The sequence below is a fragment of the Argentina silus genome, assembly GCF_951799395.1.
Source record: "Argentina silus genome assembly, chromosome: 3".
NCBI classification, from domain to species: Eukaryota; Metazoa; Chordata; class Actinopteri; order Argentiniformes; family Argentinidae; genus Argentina; species Argentina silus.
This window is the reverse complement of record NC_139657.1, coordinates 7,080,549-7,098,481: the sequence shown is the minus strand read 5'-3', so window position 1 is coordinate 7,098,481 and position 17,933 is coordinate 7,080,549. Positions and strand designations below refer to the sequence as shown.

At 42.8% G+C, this 17,933-nt stretch overlaps 1 protein-coding gene across 1 annotated transcript; it reads left to right on the top strand.

The window, feature by feature from the left end:
* Nucleotides 1-5,187: 5,187 nt before the first annotated feature.
* Nucleotides 5,188-17,490, top strand: LOC310801634 (HHIP-like protein 1; the record flags this gene model as incomplete). Its single annotated transcript, XM_083665701.1, has 9 exons — nt 5,188-5,454; nt 8,960-9,606; nt 10,202-10,345; nt 14,229-14,557; nt 15,163-15,289; nt 15,579-15,724; nt 16,028-16,109; nt 16,291-16,373; nt 16,499-17,490. 9 exons carry the CDS (start codon nt 5,188-5,190, stop codon nt 17,488-17,490), a joined length of 2,817 nt encoding a protein of 938 aa, XP_083521827.1.
* Nucleotides 17,491-17,933: the final 443 nt, after the last annotated feature.

The following is a 17,933-nucleotide window of genomic DNA, read 5'->3' as shown; positions in this document are numbered from 1 at the left end:
GGTTCAATTGAACAGAAAAGCCTATCTGGAATTAACACAGAGAGTAATGTACATAAAGTACATAATTAGTCAAAAGAACATTTACCATCTTCAGACACCAGGCTTTATAGAAAATACTGCACAATCATTCACATCACTGCACTTGTTTTTCATTTCAACAACACTGTCATTTATTTTTTGTTGATTTGCTATATATGTACAAATAAATTGTTCGTGTTTTAGTTTAACTGTACTTGATTAAATATATGAGGGAGAGAGAGAGAGAGAATGGGAATGGCTATGCAATAAGATAATACAGATAGTGAGATTATTTTCAAGAACATTGTCTGCATCACAAGAACCAGCAGGCCTAGTTGTCGATAACTGTTAAAATGTGGCTCTTTTATTGACAGTGGATTCAATAATTTCAAATACTTTTCCGTGCTAGATTGTCTGGCACAACTAAACTAAAGTCCTACCATAAAGTGCATAGCATCTGACACTCCAAGCAGACTCAAGCAAATGCTCAAGATTTAATTTCGATCCAGGTCTGCAGTGGATATGTGCACAATATCTGTATAATTGAGTAAAGCATACAACACTAGCTATACCGTTTAAACACTTCTCATTTACAGTAGCATCCAAGCCTTGTGTGCATCCTCATTGTGATGATACAGGTCTCCAATTCCCTTGAGCAAATAGTGCTGAACTGAGCACAATATGCCTACAGCTGAGAATACTCTACAGCATGATTTTGATTGTACATTGTATTTAACAATGTTGTTGAGAAAACTGTGATAATTCAACCAGAGGTTTAGTAAATAGACCAAACTGAAAATGCATTGTACATCATGCAAACATGATTTGCAATATTCAAACTCTCATTGGATGTCTCATTGTGTTTTACGGTAGAAATGGCCGACTTTTCTAATTAGTTTTTAGCTTTTAGCTTTTTTCGCAAATTGGAGCCCACAATATTGTATATGGAAAATACTTCAGAGCAACAGGTGAGAGACTAACAACCATGATCACTGTATTGTCATTTCTACTTCTACTGTGGTTTTTGATTTAGCAATACTAAACTTACTTAGCCAGTTTGCATGTATCGTATTAACTTCATCCCTTGTTTTTGTAAGCCTAAAATCCTGCAAGCTCCGTTGAGGACCAAATGATGCGATCTTGATTTAATGCGTCATAGCAATGAGACCGATTTTAAGCTTGAGAGATTACTGTAGGATTTACAATAGGCCTACATCCAACATAGGTTCACATGAAATGTATTTCTATGTATCTCACGTAGAATCTATCAATGACTCATACAGCCCACTGTACAATGCCAAATGAATGGACTAGAACCAATTTTCACTCATACAGGAGGAATATTATTTTGTTATGGTGAAACTTTTGATCAATCATCTACATTTCTCCAATGTTTTAGTGGCTTAGTTGTCATCTATTATCTTCATGATTTACCATCCTGTATAATCTATTAAATTAATACGAATGTGAAAATGATGTCCTGTCAGCTATGTCTTGTTCGAATGTGTAAGTATACTATCAAAAAGCTTTCAATTGTGTTACACACCCATCAGGATTACTTAAAGGGATGCTTTACCCTAAATCCATTTGTTCATGTCTCATCAGTTAATCATGAACAGATGACTTATTGTTATTCAGAAAGGTTCTCTCGTTAGAATCGGTATTATGACAGGGATGGCGGCTCTAGTTCAAAACTGAAATCAATCTTATTCGTTCTGGCACAACCACTCTCCAGTGGTCTCCCAGAGATAATGCACTTTGACAATAGATATGACTAAAATTAGAGTATTATACACATTAAGTTGTGGCTTTTCTATCACTCAAATAAATAAAATTAAAATGATAATCAATTACTGTCAGTACCAAGCTTATATACTATGCTTTTTTTCAGGGCCATTTGTGCCCTATTCTTTTTTTCTTCCCAGGTAGCAACTGGGGTGAATCACATGGAAAACATCACTGGCTGTACAAATCCACCTGATGCTTCAGAGGAATTCTGGTTTATGGGCGCTAACCTGGCAAATTCCTATTTCAACAGTGTGCATATAATAATAATAATAATAATAATAATAATAATAATAATAATAATAATAATAATAATATAATACCCTGCATCTCAGAGTGAAATGCAGAGGGAGAGATATTCATGTTGCATATCATTTTAATCAGTAGATACTGGAGAACAGACAAACATACCTGGCACGCTTTTGTCATATTGTTGTGTTCTCTACACTCCTATGAACATTTCTAACCATCTTTGGTCTTACTGCACCAATCATTTATTCAGATATGGCCATTCAAAATGAGCTTGGTCTTAGTCCCAAAGCGATATTAGTGGCCATTTTTAAAATGGCTGCCAGGGGTGTATAAGAGCAAATCTGTGATGGCCTTATAGCTATAAAATGCTCCTTAAGACCTGCCCTTGCTCTGTGTAAAATTTGGTGGTTTTATCTTCAAAATGTGGCCTGTAGCCACTCCACTAATTAGAGTGTTATTACACATAAGAGCATATAAGTGTAACTTGATTTAAAACATGACCCAATAACTTAAAGCTAAAGGATTGCAATCAGGCTGCTTTGATGAACCACGTTAGCAATCAAAGGTTTATATCACTTGGCTAAGTGACCATATTTTAATAGGTTTTCTGCACAGAATACAGGAAGCATTTAGAAATCCCACATAATCTCTTCATACTAAATCAATTATGTGCAAATGATTTTCTAAACTCGTTCTGTCTATTTGAATAGTGAACTGCATCTATGTACAGAGTAAAATACTTTTTTCCACAAAAAGGAAAGACAAAATGAAGAAATAAAGGCATTGTGCAGGCGATGTTAAGAAACCCTGTGTCGAAAAGGCATCCCTAGAAGTGCTAAACGAAAGAAAAAGTATACACACACCCAGTCTCAACAAAACACACAATGCCTTTATTTCTTCATTTTGTCTTTCCTTTTTGTTAATGTGTGTGTTCAAATCAGTCAATAAAATAAATACAAATCTGTGGAAAAGTTCCCTTTGATACCGTTTCCAAGGAGGAGCCATGGCCATGGGTACATCTCAATGATGTCTCTTTCTTGGCTTCACATGAAGAGTTGTAAAGACTCCCAGAAGGCCTGCATATGAACTCACAGTAAGCCATTCTTCACTCAGGCTCACGGCTGCCCTGCTTCAAACAGAATTGCCTCTAAAAGCACCTGGAGGATGGGAGGACAGGATGTTGGCAGCAAGTCCATAGCCCCCTTAACAGTCACTTGTGATGACCCTCCTCTTTTGCCAGTGCTCTTGTTTACAAAGAGTTAGAGTCCCCACCTCCATTTGAAACACACAGGTCACGAAGCTTGATCTCTGTAATGCCTATCATTTGGTTAGGATAAGGGAGGGGGATGAATGGAAAACGGCTTTCAATACTCCTAGTGGTCACTATGAGTACCTGATTATGCCGTTTGGACTGACTAATGCTCCAGCTGTTTTTCAGGCTCTTGTGAATGATGCTCTCCTGGACATGTTGAATAAGTTAGTTATTGTTTACCTGGATGATATCCTCATCTTCTCCCCTGACAACAAGTTCTCCAGCGTCTCCTCGACAAACAACTGTTCGTAAAAGCAGAGAAGTGTGAATTACATGCCTCTACGGTGGCTCTCCTGGGTTTCATAATTTCAAGAGACAGCATTCAGAACCCTGCCAAGATTAGTGCGGTTGCCGAGTGGCCCTTGCCTACCAGTCGCAAGCTGGTACAGCGGTTTTTGGGCTTTTGGGCTTTTGGGCTTTTAGCACTGTTGCCACTCCATTGCATGCCCTCACCTCCTCGTCTGTCAGGTTCCAATTGTCTCCCCAGCCGGACCAGGCTTACGGAGGTAGAGGGAGAGTTTCACCTCGGCACCCATTCTCACTCTCCCGGATCTCTGGCGGCAGTTCATTGTGGAGGTGGATACCTCGGACGTGAGCATCGGACGTGAGCACATGCAGCTGATGGTCATCACCTGTTGTTCGGCCCGCGATCTCTTGCCTCCCTGGATTAACTAACTACATGTAAGCACTGAACTAATCGGCAAGTCAGATCATTTGGTTGGAATTGGCCCAAGGTATGAGCAAGTGAGGTTAGAAAACCCAACATGGGTTTATAAAACTACCTCACCCCAATCCAAATTATGAATTCACTAAACATTAAAAGAAAAACATTGAAATTAAAAATGTTTATTTACAGTATACTGTATATCATGTTGCTTCCAGACAAATGAAGATGCAGTGCAGTTAATGTGTCAGATTCAAGCTAAGCATGTGGTGTCCAAGGCAGCTCACTTCATGGGGGTGGCTCCAAATGAGAGACAGATGTCATTTGTGTACCATCTGGGACACAGACCATTCAGGAGCAAGCACCGCTCATTTCTTTTTTAATAGGCCTCAGTTCAGTTGATTGCGATTTTCCTCAGTCATGCTTTTGCAATTGATGCGCATTGGTAGATTTACTTTGTTTCATCTATAAGGGGTTCATAAAAAAGATGGTCACTCATGACAGTAGTAACCTATAGAAAATGCTTGATAACTGTATATCATAAATGCATAGAGCATCATTAACATTGTATATTCAGATATGAAACAAGCTGGGAATCCATTGCACTCCTCTTCCAGCACACGTCCTGACTCATTTGACCACACACCTCTCTGTCTGAGTAGGCTGGAGAGGTGAGTGGGGAAAAAGAGGGAGAAAAGCCGGAGAATGTAGAGGGGGGAGGGTAGCTTGCTAGCTACAGCAGGGTGATATAGACAGGCTGCAATGTGAAGGAATGTATGTGTCTGTGTGTGGGGAGGACAGAGGGAGAGTAAGGGGGAGGGTGCAGAGAGAGAGAGAGAGAGTGAGCGAGAGGGAGGGAGGGAGTAGAGCTGGAACTTAGTGGAAAGCAGCGTTGTAGCTGAATGAAAGGGCCTCTTGCTCTCCGGCTGCAGCACGTATGGTTTTTGTTGCGCTGCCGATCAAGCACATGTCCAGCGCAAGCACAGGAACACTCTCTCTAGTCAAAGCAGTGCTGGATCTAGGGGCCAGGATCACCACACCACCACACAGACCTTTTGGACATCTGAATCACTCTCTCCGTAACTGAGCCCTAGAGGTGGTGGGGTGAACTGCAAGTGCAATGAGAAGGGATCTACATATACAAAGTCTGGAGGCTATGCAGCTGCCATCTCGATGGCTTGGGTTGGTCCTGCTGTTGGTCCTCAAACTCTGGCAGGGGGACTCCCATCCACAGTGTCTGGACTACAAACCGCCTTTCCAGCCCCGGGAGCCACTGGGGTTCTGTAAGGAGTACGCCAAGTTTGGTTGCTGCGACCTGGAGAAGGACGAAAAGATCTCTCAGCACTTCTACAACATCATGGACTACTTTGACTACTCGGGTTATGTCACCTGTGGAAAATACATTCGCAGCATCCTCTGTCAGGTAAACTGGAGTTATAGTCAGTCACTAGAGTTAGTATGGTGGTGGCTGTCATCTACCTACTGTGTCTGAGACAATGTACTGAATGTAGATCTGAACCGGTGATAAAGTTAGTGTCTGAGTAGACACAGGATTTACTGTATGTGCATATATTCCCATGTTTTCAATACCTTAAAGTATTTCCTATATATTTGAAAATGTTGTACAAAGATGAGGCTACTTTATCAGGATAGAGTGTTTATTCAAGTATTGATATCACTCGTGGCCAACCCGTCTTAATATTGATTATGAACCGAAACTGCTGCTGGTATATACAGTTATACCGTTTTATATAAAGTTCACCTTGTTTTGATTTCCACACAGTGACAACCCCCTTCATTACTGATCTTTTTCATGACTATCAATTATCATGAAGTGAACTTCATGATAATTACATCCTGAGTTGTCTTTTCAAAACATGCATGTTGCAGACTGGAACAAATTACACTTATCACTGTACCAATGGTGAATTTGGAAGCCTAGACCACAATACCACAACATCACTACCATGCTGTCAATGTAAAAAAAAAATTAAAAAAATAATCCCTCCAATGATGAGAATCGCAGACCATGCGAGGACCGGTCCGTGTGTGTCCTCAGCTCTATTTGGTTATGAATTCACTGGAAGGTAACCGTGGTGCTCAGCTCCTCGGTCCGCCATGCTGAGGTAGAGAGGCCCTTGGCGTGCGGTCAGCCCTGGGGAGACTTGATGCCCATGGCCACTTAGCCAGGGTAAACTCATAGTCAATGATGGTCTTTGTTGGGACAGTTATCATAGATACAGGGGGCTGCTTATGATCTGTCAGAGGGCCCACTGACCGGCCAAGCATTGATTTCCTCTCTGGCCACCGAACAGGATATATCATATTTCCCGAGGAGGGAGAGAGAAAGAGAGGGAGGTGAGGAGAGAGGGAGAGAAAGAGAGAGAGAGAGAGAGAGAGAGCGAGAGATGATCCAAGCCGAGAAGCTCCATATTTACAGTGATAGTGGCAACGTGGAACTCAGAAGGGCTGTCCTAGATGTGGTGGACACGCACTCTCTCATTTTACTGCCCACTCCTTCTGGACGGAGGATCGTTTTAGAGGTTTCTTTGAGGGTATTTATGTTGACTTTACTGACTCACAGCAGAAACCAAGAAACACACAGATTTAACCCTACATGTACCACCTCTCCCTACTCTTTGTGCTTGTTTTAGTGCTTGCCTTTCTTTCATTGTGTGTGTGTGTGTGTGTGTGTGTGTGTGTGTGTGTGTGTGTGTGTGTGTCAGCTGTTTCTATACTAAATGTATCAAAATGCATTTTGTAACCTAACATCTGGTAGCCATCCCCATTAACTAAAGCCATGAGGAGGAAGCTTCACAGATTGTAGCTGTCAGAGGTATTGGTTCCAGCCTCACAGTAGATTACATTCTCTCCATGTGCAATGTAAGCAAAACTTGATAGTTGGCCCAAGGTGAAGGCATTATCAGGGGACGAAAAAAACAAAAGAGAAATTAACCCTATTTCTGCTCCCTCAAATTATAGGGGACGAATTGGCTGCATAGAATAATGAAATGATTTTGAGAGGTGGCTTAGAAAAGAAAGTATATAATTTGAGATGCTTATACAGAGGAGGAGGAATCATTTTCAGACACCAATAAATGTGTGTAGGCATACTGTTCAATACAGCTCAATGGCATATCCAAATTACATCACATTCAGAGATTGATATCCTTTCCTATCCTATCTATGCATACATTACATACTGAAGTATTGTCTTCTGTATTCTTTCACATCATAATTGAACCAAATAAGCTGCTTGGCGTACATCAATCCTATATTGCTTCAGTGAACACTAGATGTGCAGTATGGAACAAATGCACACCCTCAATATGAGCCAAATCTTGATAATCCTAAAGGAAGACATCACTCACCCAAGGTGGCCTATCTGCTGGTCATTTGCTCTTGTGATTCAGATTATTTTTTAAATTCAGAGCCAGCAAGTTTAGTTAGGAATCCCTCCTAAAGACCTCTTCATCCCCACTACCCCCCTGTAAAAGTTTCTCTCCTGTTAAAATAAATAAATAAATAATTTTCCAGAAGACCCATAATAAATTAATAAAAGAACCAAACTTCATGAATGTTTTTTGTGACAAAGAAGTATGTGCTCCAATCAATCCATCACAGAAAAATAAGAGTTGTAGAAATGATTGGAAACTCAAGACTGCCATGACATACATGTTCTTTACAAGTGTAAACTTCTGACCACAACTGTATGTAGGCTAGTTTACCGAACCACTAGGCAGTCTTAGCCCTCTGGATTAGGTGAGTGTAGCGTTAACAGGTGGCTTCGTAACAGTTTGTAATCTCGTTCCCATACACTTCTGCCCAATATGCTCGGACGGTATTATGGGCCAAATGCTTAAAACTTGGCCTTTGTAAACCCAATAAAACGATTTGAAAAAACTCCAGACGCATAGCCATTGGCTTTACCTCACATCAATCATCTCCCACAGCACGTTTCCCCAGTGCTTGTGCAAAAAAACATTTTCAGAGCCATGCCTTGCAGTCATGTGATTCACTGAAACCAAATGATGCCAAATATTCAGGAAATTCATCCCCCCTAAAGCCAAGTTTGAGTAGTTGTTATTCCAGGCTTATATGTGCTGTGCGCAATACCCTGGGGACGAGGTTAGCAAGTCTGTTACCCTTTTGCTTATTCACAGAAAAAGAGTCAATAAATTTAAAACAGCCATGGGTAGTTAAGCCAAGGGTTTTACCTTTACCAGTTTTATTACCTCAGACATATGCCGTTGCTGTGCATACCACCTCAAGATGGCCCTGTTCTCATTGACATCAGTGGTAATCATGTGATTACATAATCCCACCCAGCAATTTACGGTCTGCAACAGATTTCAACTCAATCTTAGCCACTGATGTTCCCTTTGATGTTGAATTACTAAACAATGTTTGACAGCACCTTTGAGAAAGCATACCCTGGCTTTGGATGGGAAGAAATGAAAAATTACTCAGCAGAACCTAATTTGCCTCAGACTGCTTACGTCAGTAATCCTAGTCTTTGAAACAGCTTTGTCTCGCTCAGTACCAATTGTGTGATGGTGGTTTCTATGTTTTGGGCCACTGTCCCAATGGTTCACCAGCTTCATAATGGGTGTGGATTAAGTGGTTTCAACATAATAAGGGATTGGACCTTCCAAGAAGCATTTAAGCATGCAGTATTTATAGCCAAAATAGCCATTACCAGCTGGTGAGTGCTGGGAGGAGATGAGGACATGCTCACATTTGTTTTGAAGCTTACCTCAGAGTACCTCATAAAAGTAGCTACACAACTTCATGACGCTTTAAGTCTTGTCCCAATACCACAAGTTCCCTAGGCTTTGGCTCAGTGGGCTTACAGACCAGAGAAAATACACTAGTCTGTGAACCAATTGCTCTATCACATTCATATTCAGGTCTCCTTTTCCATGCAGGAGTGCTCTCCCTATTCTGCCCACCTGTACGATGCTGAGGATGCCAACACACCCATGAGGGAGCTACCAGGCCTGTGTGGTGACTACTGCTCAGAGTTCTGGAACCAGTGCCGCTACACCCTCAGTCTAATAATAGACAACAACGCCACCGTGGGTATAGAGGAGGATCGCAATAAATTCTGTTCCTTTCTGGAGCTCAAAGACCAGGAATACTGCTACCCCAACGTATTATCAAACACCGAGCTCAATGCTAACCTAGGAGACGTTCGGGCGGACCCCGAGGGATGCCTACATCTGTGTCTGCAGGAGGTGGCCAACGGCCTACGAAACCCCGTCGCCATGGTCCACGCCGATGACGGGACGCACCGCTTCTTTGTGGCGGAGCAGCTAGGCTACGTGTGGACATACCTGGCCAATGGGTCCCGCGTGGACCGGCCCTTCCTCAACCTGACCCAGGCAGTGCTGACTTCACCTTGGGCAGGTGATGAGCGGGGCTTCCTGTGCATAGCGCTCCACCCACGCTTCACCACGGTGCGGAAGGCCTACGTTTACTACTCTGTGTCAGTGAAAAGGGAGGAGAGAATCCGGGTCAGCGAGTTTGTGCTGTCCCATGATGATATGAACCAGCTGGACCACTCCTCAGAAAGGTATGGTTAAGGTTACCAGGGTTAGGACTTCATTTTTCATTTTCAATTACATCAATAGCGAACATAAATTTAATTGGGTAATTGAAAAAAAACAGCATTAATTTTCGATGTTTTTTCAATATATTTACAAAATCTGGGTATCTGAGTATAATGTTTGAAACAGTCAGCAACTCAACTGTGTGTGTTCTTTACGTTGGAATTTGAATTGGAGTTTCAAAACACTTCCTGAATTGAAGGAAATGATGGAGGAATTCGCCCCAACTCTGATGGTACCAGTTCTGGTGCAAAAAGTTACGCTGCATTGTAGCACAATCAAAACATACTGCAAAACATAAACAGTTGGAATAGAGCGAATGTAGCAGTATCCACCATCAGGGGCATATTTAGAAAAAATATCGCCATGTACATGAGCATCAGCTTATTTTGCTAAAGCCTATTATGCTAAAACTAAGGACTGTCTAACTGAATCGGTTGATCTATATCATAGCAGTATGATTACCATACAGTAATGTCTGAATAAAATCTAAATCCACATTTGCTAGTGCAACTTTAGTTAGTGGACGATGTTAGGTCATCATTATTTTTCTTCTTTTAGAACTATTTTGGAAGTCGTGGAACCAGCTTCCAACCACAATGGGGGTCAGCTTCTCTTTGGGCATGATGGCTATCTCTACATCTTTATTGGTGATGGGGGAAGAGCAGGGGACCCATTTGGCAAATTTGGAAACTCCCAGAATAAGTAAGTAAATCTACACATTCCTGTAGTAAACTGTATTACTCAACCCTCACAGCGTCTGACCTTCTCATATGATTCCCTTGATTCCCTGGGGAATATCTACACTCAACGAGTACTTTATTGTGGGTGATGAATTGGTGTATTAGCATGATTAAACCACTCATTTCACTGACATGTTCCACTGACGTGTTTTCTATTACCGTAATTTCCGGACTATTAAGCGCACCTGAATATAAGCCGCACCCACTGAATTTAAAAAAAAATATTATTTTGAACATAAATAAGCCGCACATGTCTATAAGCCGCAGGTGCCTACCGGTACATTGAAACAAATGAACTTTACACAGGCTTTAACGAAACACGGCTTGTAACAAAAATAAATAGGCTTTAACGAAACACGGCTTGTAACAAAAATAAATAGGCTTTAACGAAACACGGCTTGTAACAAAAATAAAAAATTAGCGGTAAACAGTAGCCTACCAAGCCTACCGACCTCATCCATATTTATGATGTCGTGCGGGCCGATGGAATGCTCCGCTATCTTTGCATCAGTGAATTTGCGGAAGTTTGAAACTTTTTCCTCGTAGTCGGGAGGGAACTGCTGACACAGACTCGTCCGTACCCTGATGGACAGGCCTTTACGTCTCATAAATCTGAGACACCACGATGGTCCACCTCTAAAATCCTCAAACTTCATTGCGGTGGCGATTGTTTTGGCTTTCAAAATGACTACTGTAATCAGAATGATGGGAAGTTTGAGCGCGCTCGATTTAATCTAAACAGTTACATTGTTTCACCTTGACCCGTTCGGCAATTTCATTGGTCTAATGAAAGCTTCATGCCGCCAAAAAACTGAGCACCGTCACATGTGTTTTTTGCTCAGTTTTTTGGCGGCATGAAGCTCGTGAAAGCGGGAAAAATCCATAAATTAGCCGCGTCATTGTTTAAGCCGCGAGGTTCAAAGCGTGGGAAAAAAAGTAGCGGTTTATAGTCCGGAAATTACGGTACCTGATTGGCCATATGACCATATCATGTTGAAAATCATGAATTAATGTGTAATATATACAGTGCCTATAGACAGTCTACACCCCCTGTTCACACTAGACCCTGGAATCGAAATAAAAAAATGTTCCCACTGATTGACACAGCCTACTGAAAGGAAACTGAAAGGAAACATCTGAAAAACGTCAATCATTAATAAAAAAAATAAAATACTGAAGACTAGTTGCAGAAGTCTACATCCCTTTGCTGTGGCTCTCCTAAAATAGCTCAAATAAAAACAAGTGTACAGTAAACATGTTGTCCCCTATGAATGAAGTAGTGAATTGGTGACAGCTATTCAGATGTACGACAAAAAAGTTTCAATCATTTCCAAGTATTTTACAGCATTATTTAAAAACAGTCAATTGGCCAAAAGGTGCGGTCTGAGATGAGCTCTCCTCTTTGCACCCTATTATGATGTTTTTAATGATAACAACCTGTCACTTTAGCCGCACCATCACAAGATAAATCGGCGTCACCTCGAAACTCCTAACAATCTCTGTATGGCAAGACGCATCATTCACCCAAGTTTCGCCAAAATTACACATTGCCCTCTAATATCCTGTAATGGCACATTTATGTGGCACATTAATGCAGTCCACCAGGGTCCCTCACCACTGACTAATGCAGAAGCAACCGTTGAATTATTCAGATATCACACCATTTTACCTGACAGTAGCATGGGGCCAGAGCATCCCAAACAGTGTAAGAATGATGACAACAAACCATTCTTGATCTCTGGACACCTGTTTATGATGGGAGGATGGAAGAAGATGATTAGACATGTCCTTCAGTGGAAGTCACAACAGAAGTGCAAGGAATGTTCTCCCCTAAATTAAAAAAGCTTCACATGCACAAATGTCAATAACATTCTTGTTCCCACCTGAAAATCTAATTTTTATTGCATTTCATTGGTTCATTCTGACAACTACATGAGTATCCAGTAGTAAACCTTGTTAACATGTGTTTGTATTAGTAAATAATTTATGAAAGAAGTGCAACAGTTTGTTAAAGTAATTATCGGAAAGTGTTACCAAAATCTATAACCAGTAACCAGTCTACAGGCAAATTCAAATGCAACACAGAATAGGAAATCCAACTAGCACCCAAGAGCTATTCCTGACACACATTTCAGACCATGACCTTTCTAACCAATGGCGTATCTAACACTTTGTGGATGAATCGCCATGTATGACTTCAGCCCTTGAGCATTTGAGCTAGCACAGCATGACAAACATTCAGCTCCACGCTATGTGTACATTCATGCAGACAGAGACTGTACAGTTGCTCAAAATATTAGCCTTGGCACTGGAGGTTTCTCTAGCTTTCTCTCCTGGCAGGGCAGGGTTTGGCAGTGCCCAGAATAGACAGAGAGTGGCACATGCAGGGCCATTCAGAAACAGCTCAGAGCGGACCAAAATATTTTGGTGAAAATGACCTGCTGTTACGGTTTAATGTAGGTGGAATGGCAGCATTGTAGACACACTGATATTGTGACCAAATCAGTCCTTATTTGGGAAACACATCTCATATTTTTGGCAGTCTGGGGATAAGAACGTATTGTTGTTTTGCTCCACGGCCGAGTGCCCGTATGGTGCCAGTGAGGTTGTAAGTGCCACCCTCACAGCATGCTGGTCAGTGGCCAGGTTGGACCTGCAGTGACAGGCCAAGTGTAATATTTATGGAGAATGTTTGTCTGGCACTTTCATGCCATGTGATAAAAGCCACAGTCTTGTGCAGTGTCGAAGTTGAAAGGGACATTTTTCTTTCCTACATGAGCAGAGGTAGAATATTTGCCAATACCATTCTGTTCAGAATGCTCTTTCAGCTTTCTATTCATTGCTCCCATTGCACCAATATGGCCATGATGTTAAAGTAATGTAGATCCACAATAGCTGTTTGCTATGTGCAAAAGGTCTCTGAACGCTAAAACATACTATGAACGGGTTGTACATAGACATAAAAAATCGGAATATGCCCAAACATACGACAGTATATAGTCCCATGGTTTATACTGTACAGTTCTTATATACTTTTAATGATACTAAGCAATAACACAAGAGAGGGTGTGCTATATCGTGGATGCATGGTCTAATATCATTGGCATGGCAACCCAGTAAACAAATCTTTACCTGGCTGGCTTATAAAAGCTAGCTAGCCAGTTCAGTTGAGGAGTGTAGCAGAATAAGGATGACAAAACAGCCATGAATTATCCATTATTGTCAGAATCCTTCCATTGGTGCATTGGTCCAGCAAGTTTTAAAAAAGCTACAATATCCTAGTGAGACTGTTTATTGCGTGCAGTATGTATACATTTTGCAAGTGAAAGTGATGAGTTAGCCATGCTGATATTGTGGATATCGGAACGGCTGGAATGCTTCTCGGCCAATCACAATGCTTGATTTGATCAACCCGTTGTCTAAATCCTCACATACAGTACATTCATATCATGTAGGCCTATACAGCAATCCCAAGAGCAGGCAGAACCCTGTCATGGGTTGTCTCAGAAGAGGCCGACATCCAGTACAAGTAGTTATAGAAATTATTGTTGGAGGAATGGAATTGTATTTGGTGGAAACATCCCTTTCAGCTCATTCCAGCGGAAGAGAGATAAGCAAAGGGTTCCTTGAAAGCCAATGACAGGGAGGCCAGGGATGTGAGGGCTCTGGGCCATGCCAAGGCTAATATTTACACAAGACACTGCGGGCCAAATACTGGTCTGTGTAAGAGGGGAGGGAAGGGGAGACTGAAATACATTGCATTGTATTGTATCATGCCTACTCTGAAGGAAATCATTGCAATAAAACGACTATTATTTTCTTCCTCCCCTATCCCATGCATGTAGGTCCACTCTGCTGGGCAAGGTGCTGCGCGTTGATGTGGACAACAACGATGACGGCACCGCCTACAGCATCCCATCAGATAACCCCTTCCTGGGGGAGAAAGGGTCCCTGCCTGAGATCTATGCCTACGGAGTGCGTAACATGTGGCGCTGCTCCATCGACCGGGGGGACCCCATCACAAGGCGAGGGCGTGGTCGTATGTTTTGCGGGGACGTGGGGCAGAACAAGTTTGAAGAGGTGGACATCATCGATAAGGGGGGCAACTATGGGTGGAGAGCCAAGGAAGGATTCTCTTGCTATGACAACAAGATGTGCCGTAACTCCTCTCTGGGTGAGTGCACCTCCTCCAGCGGGGTTTGGTAGTGCTGGAGAGATGAATCCCTGTGAAGTATCAGTTGTCACTTGGTGATGACATTCTGGTCGTTGTCAACTCACATAAAAGGTTTGAGTCATTTTTTTGTCTTAAGTCAATATAACAGGCGTCACGTTACCGCAAACAGTACTGCTTTCTTGCACTCCGAGCTCACCCGAGTCTCGAAACCTGCGTCCTCTGTATTGCCAACACATGTGATCGTCAACAAAATACCTGATGTTTACCCGCAACCACCACGCCACCAAAAAGCTAGCAATTTGATGGCACAGGTGGGGGTGTTTCAACTTGTGGAGTGACTCAAGTCTCAACTTGGTGACATCAACATGAGTTGACTTAAATTGTTTTACATTTATGCCAACTGTAGATTATCCCCCATGTTTTACTACTACTACTCCCCCATGTATACAACTCCACAATTATCTATCCTCTATGAGCACATGGGTTCTATGTGTGTTTGCCTTTTCTTCCTAATCCCTCCCTCATATTGCTGGTGTTAAACTCTTGCCAGCTTAGTGTCCAGTGTACAATGGATGTGAAGAAAATGTTGTGTTTTGTCTCCTCAGATGACATCCTGCCTATTTTTGCATACCCCCACAAACTGGGCAAGTCAGTCACTGGAGGCTACATATATCGCGGCTGCCAAATGCCCAATTTGAATGGACTCTACATATTTGGAGATTTCATGAGTGGGTGTGTGTTTTTAAATAACATATTTACTGTATCAAACATAAATGAGTCAATGAGACTGTACATACTACTGTATATACTGTATTGCAACATACTGAATTTGTTTTGTTGAGTGTTATGCCTAGACATAATGACACAACTCTTATTAAAGAAATATAAACATAATTTCTATTACATTTCTCAAAAATATACAAGTACAAGAACTGAATGTCATTACAATTTGCCACCCTCAAAACAGCTTTCAGAGACACAACGTCGACATCTTTTTCTAATTGACTCTGTGTTTACCTAGGCGCCTGATGTCACTCAAAGAGAACCAAAGCACGGGGAAGTGGGAGTACAAGGAGATCTGCATGGGTAGAGACCAGACATGTCGATTCCCCAAACTCATCAACAGCTATTACAAGTACATAATCTCCTTTGCTGAAGACGAGGCAGGTAACCTTGACAACACCTTGGTGTTTTTGTTTTTTGGGGGAAAGATCCTTACATGAAAATGCCATTAGGGTATACTCATAAACTCACTCACCAAAATGGCTTGCCTGCACTAAGAGCATGTAACAGGTTTTTTTAACGCCTCAATTTAGCTTACGTTCAGTCTCAAAAGCAAACTGCTATGCCTGACTTCAAAGATAATTTGGGTTGAAAGGGGTTAAAAATAAACTGTCTTCATTCAACTGTGGAAGTGCTGCATAATGCAGCTTTACTGGCCTTACTGTAGATCTTGTCTCTGTTTCCTAGGAGAGCTGTTCTTTTTGGCCACGGGGGCTGCCAGTGCCACAGCCAGAGCAGGGGTCGTCTATAAGATAGTGGATCCATCCAGGTATGAAATAAGGGCAACAATGTACCAACTGCTGGGGGGAATATAGGAACTAGCTGTTACTTTAGATTAAAGTCAGATTCCAAGGATGGAAGGATGTGCCATTTTGAGCAAATTAGGCTTTATGAAGCATGTGTCATACAGGCAGCTCTGGATTGTTTCATGAATTTCTATCACCATCTAGGAGAGCTCCCCCAGGCAAATGCAGCTTCAAGCCCACTCTTGTCAAGATAAAGGGCAAGCTGATTCACTTCCACCCAAAGGAGGGTAAGTGACACCACAAACAAAAACACATTGCTTTATGCTTGCAGGCATTTTGAGTCATAGCACCAATGCAGGCTCATCTTGGTCAGTTACAAGGATATTCTGACTAACTTCCTTCCTCTCTACAGAGTTTGTGATCAACAAGAAACCAACCACCACCACTGCTGTGCCAACCACGGCAAGGACAACAGCTACCACACTCCGCACTACTCTGAAAACAACACACGCTATAACACGACCTACTCGCAGATCTCCGAGCCCAACCACAAGGGCCACAGTTAGACCTGCAACAACATCCTTCAATCCTACCTCAGTCCGACTGCTACGGAGGCCGGTCGGCACCACTAAACCTGCCCTGACCACTTCATGGAGGCAGGCTACGACAGCCAGGCCAGGTTATGCCACCACTCCTCCACGGCGTAAAACCTCCCCATCCTACACCAGGCCCACTGTTACCCCGAAGCCCAAGGCCCTCTACACAACAGGAGGCAGGAGGCCCTCTCCTCCCACTGTACAACCCATGACCCGCCTACCACCCACCACAGTCAAACCCTTACTGTTGGGGGTTACCACCAAACGACCTCAGACCACACCCAGGCCCATGTACTGGACACCAGCACCTAAGCCCACTTCTAAGACACAGAAGCCTAACTTCACCCTGCCCAAGGCCCAGGAGAAGCTCCAGAATGGTCAAGGTGACAAGATGGACCCATTAACAGGTAACCAGGTCCACAAGAGGGGCAGGGGCTCCAAGCCAGGGAAGCAGCGGCGCCGGAAGTCTCGGGCTGGCTCGGTGCGACTTGTCAGCTCAGAGAAGCTGTCGGACCGCGGGCGGGTGGAGATTTTTGTGCGAGGGGAGTGGGGCACTGTATGTGATGACCTGTTTAACACTAAAGCAGCAGCAGTGGTGTGCCGTCAGCTAGGTTTCCCTGTCGCCCTGCTGGTGGCTAAGCGGGCAGAGCTGGGCGCAGGAAGCGGCCTCAGTATCCTGCTGGATGACGTGGAGTGTGAGGGCACAGAGAGGACGTTACTGGAGTGCAAACGAGCAAAATTGGGAAAGCACAACTGCTCCCACGAGGAAGATGTAGGAGTGGTGTGTGGCTACCACGAGGCGGATTGAGTCAAAGGTTGTCAGACTGGGGGACTACCTTCCCGCAATCGCTTCCTTTACGCGGCAGAGTTTTTCACTAGGGGCAGTGTCGTCCGCCAAATAGCCGGCTTCTAAATCATTTTTGGCCGACTCCTTTTTCAACTTCATTAACAGCTTTTAATTTACGTGTTTCAATCCACTGCATTTGCATGTACAAACGCCCTCATTATGTTGTGGCTGCCGATCACAAAGCGAGCAATGATTCACCTCGCTGGTTCGTTGGTCTGCTGTCTGTCCCGCCTCCCGCGCTGCTGATGCAAAGGTACTTTTCCTTAACTGGAGAAGAGAGAGCAGTGTTTGTTGTCCACTAAACCTGCTTGTAGCCTACATGAATTTAAACAACTACTCTTACTGTAACAGTCTCTAAGTGGTCACACTGAAATGAAATCCAGGTTATCATTACGTTACGTTGC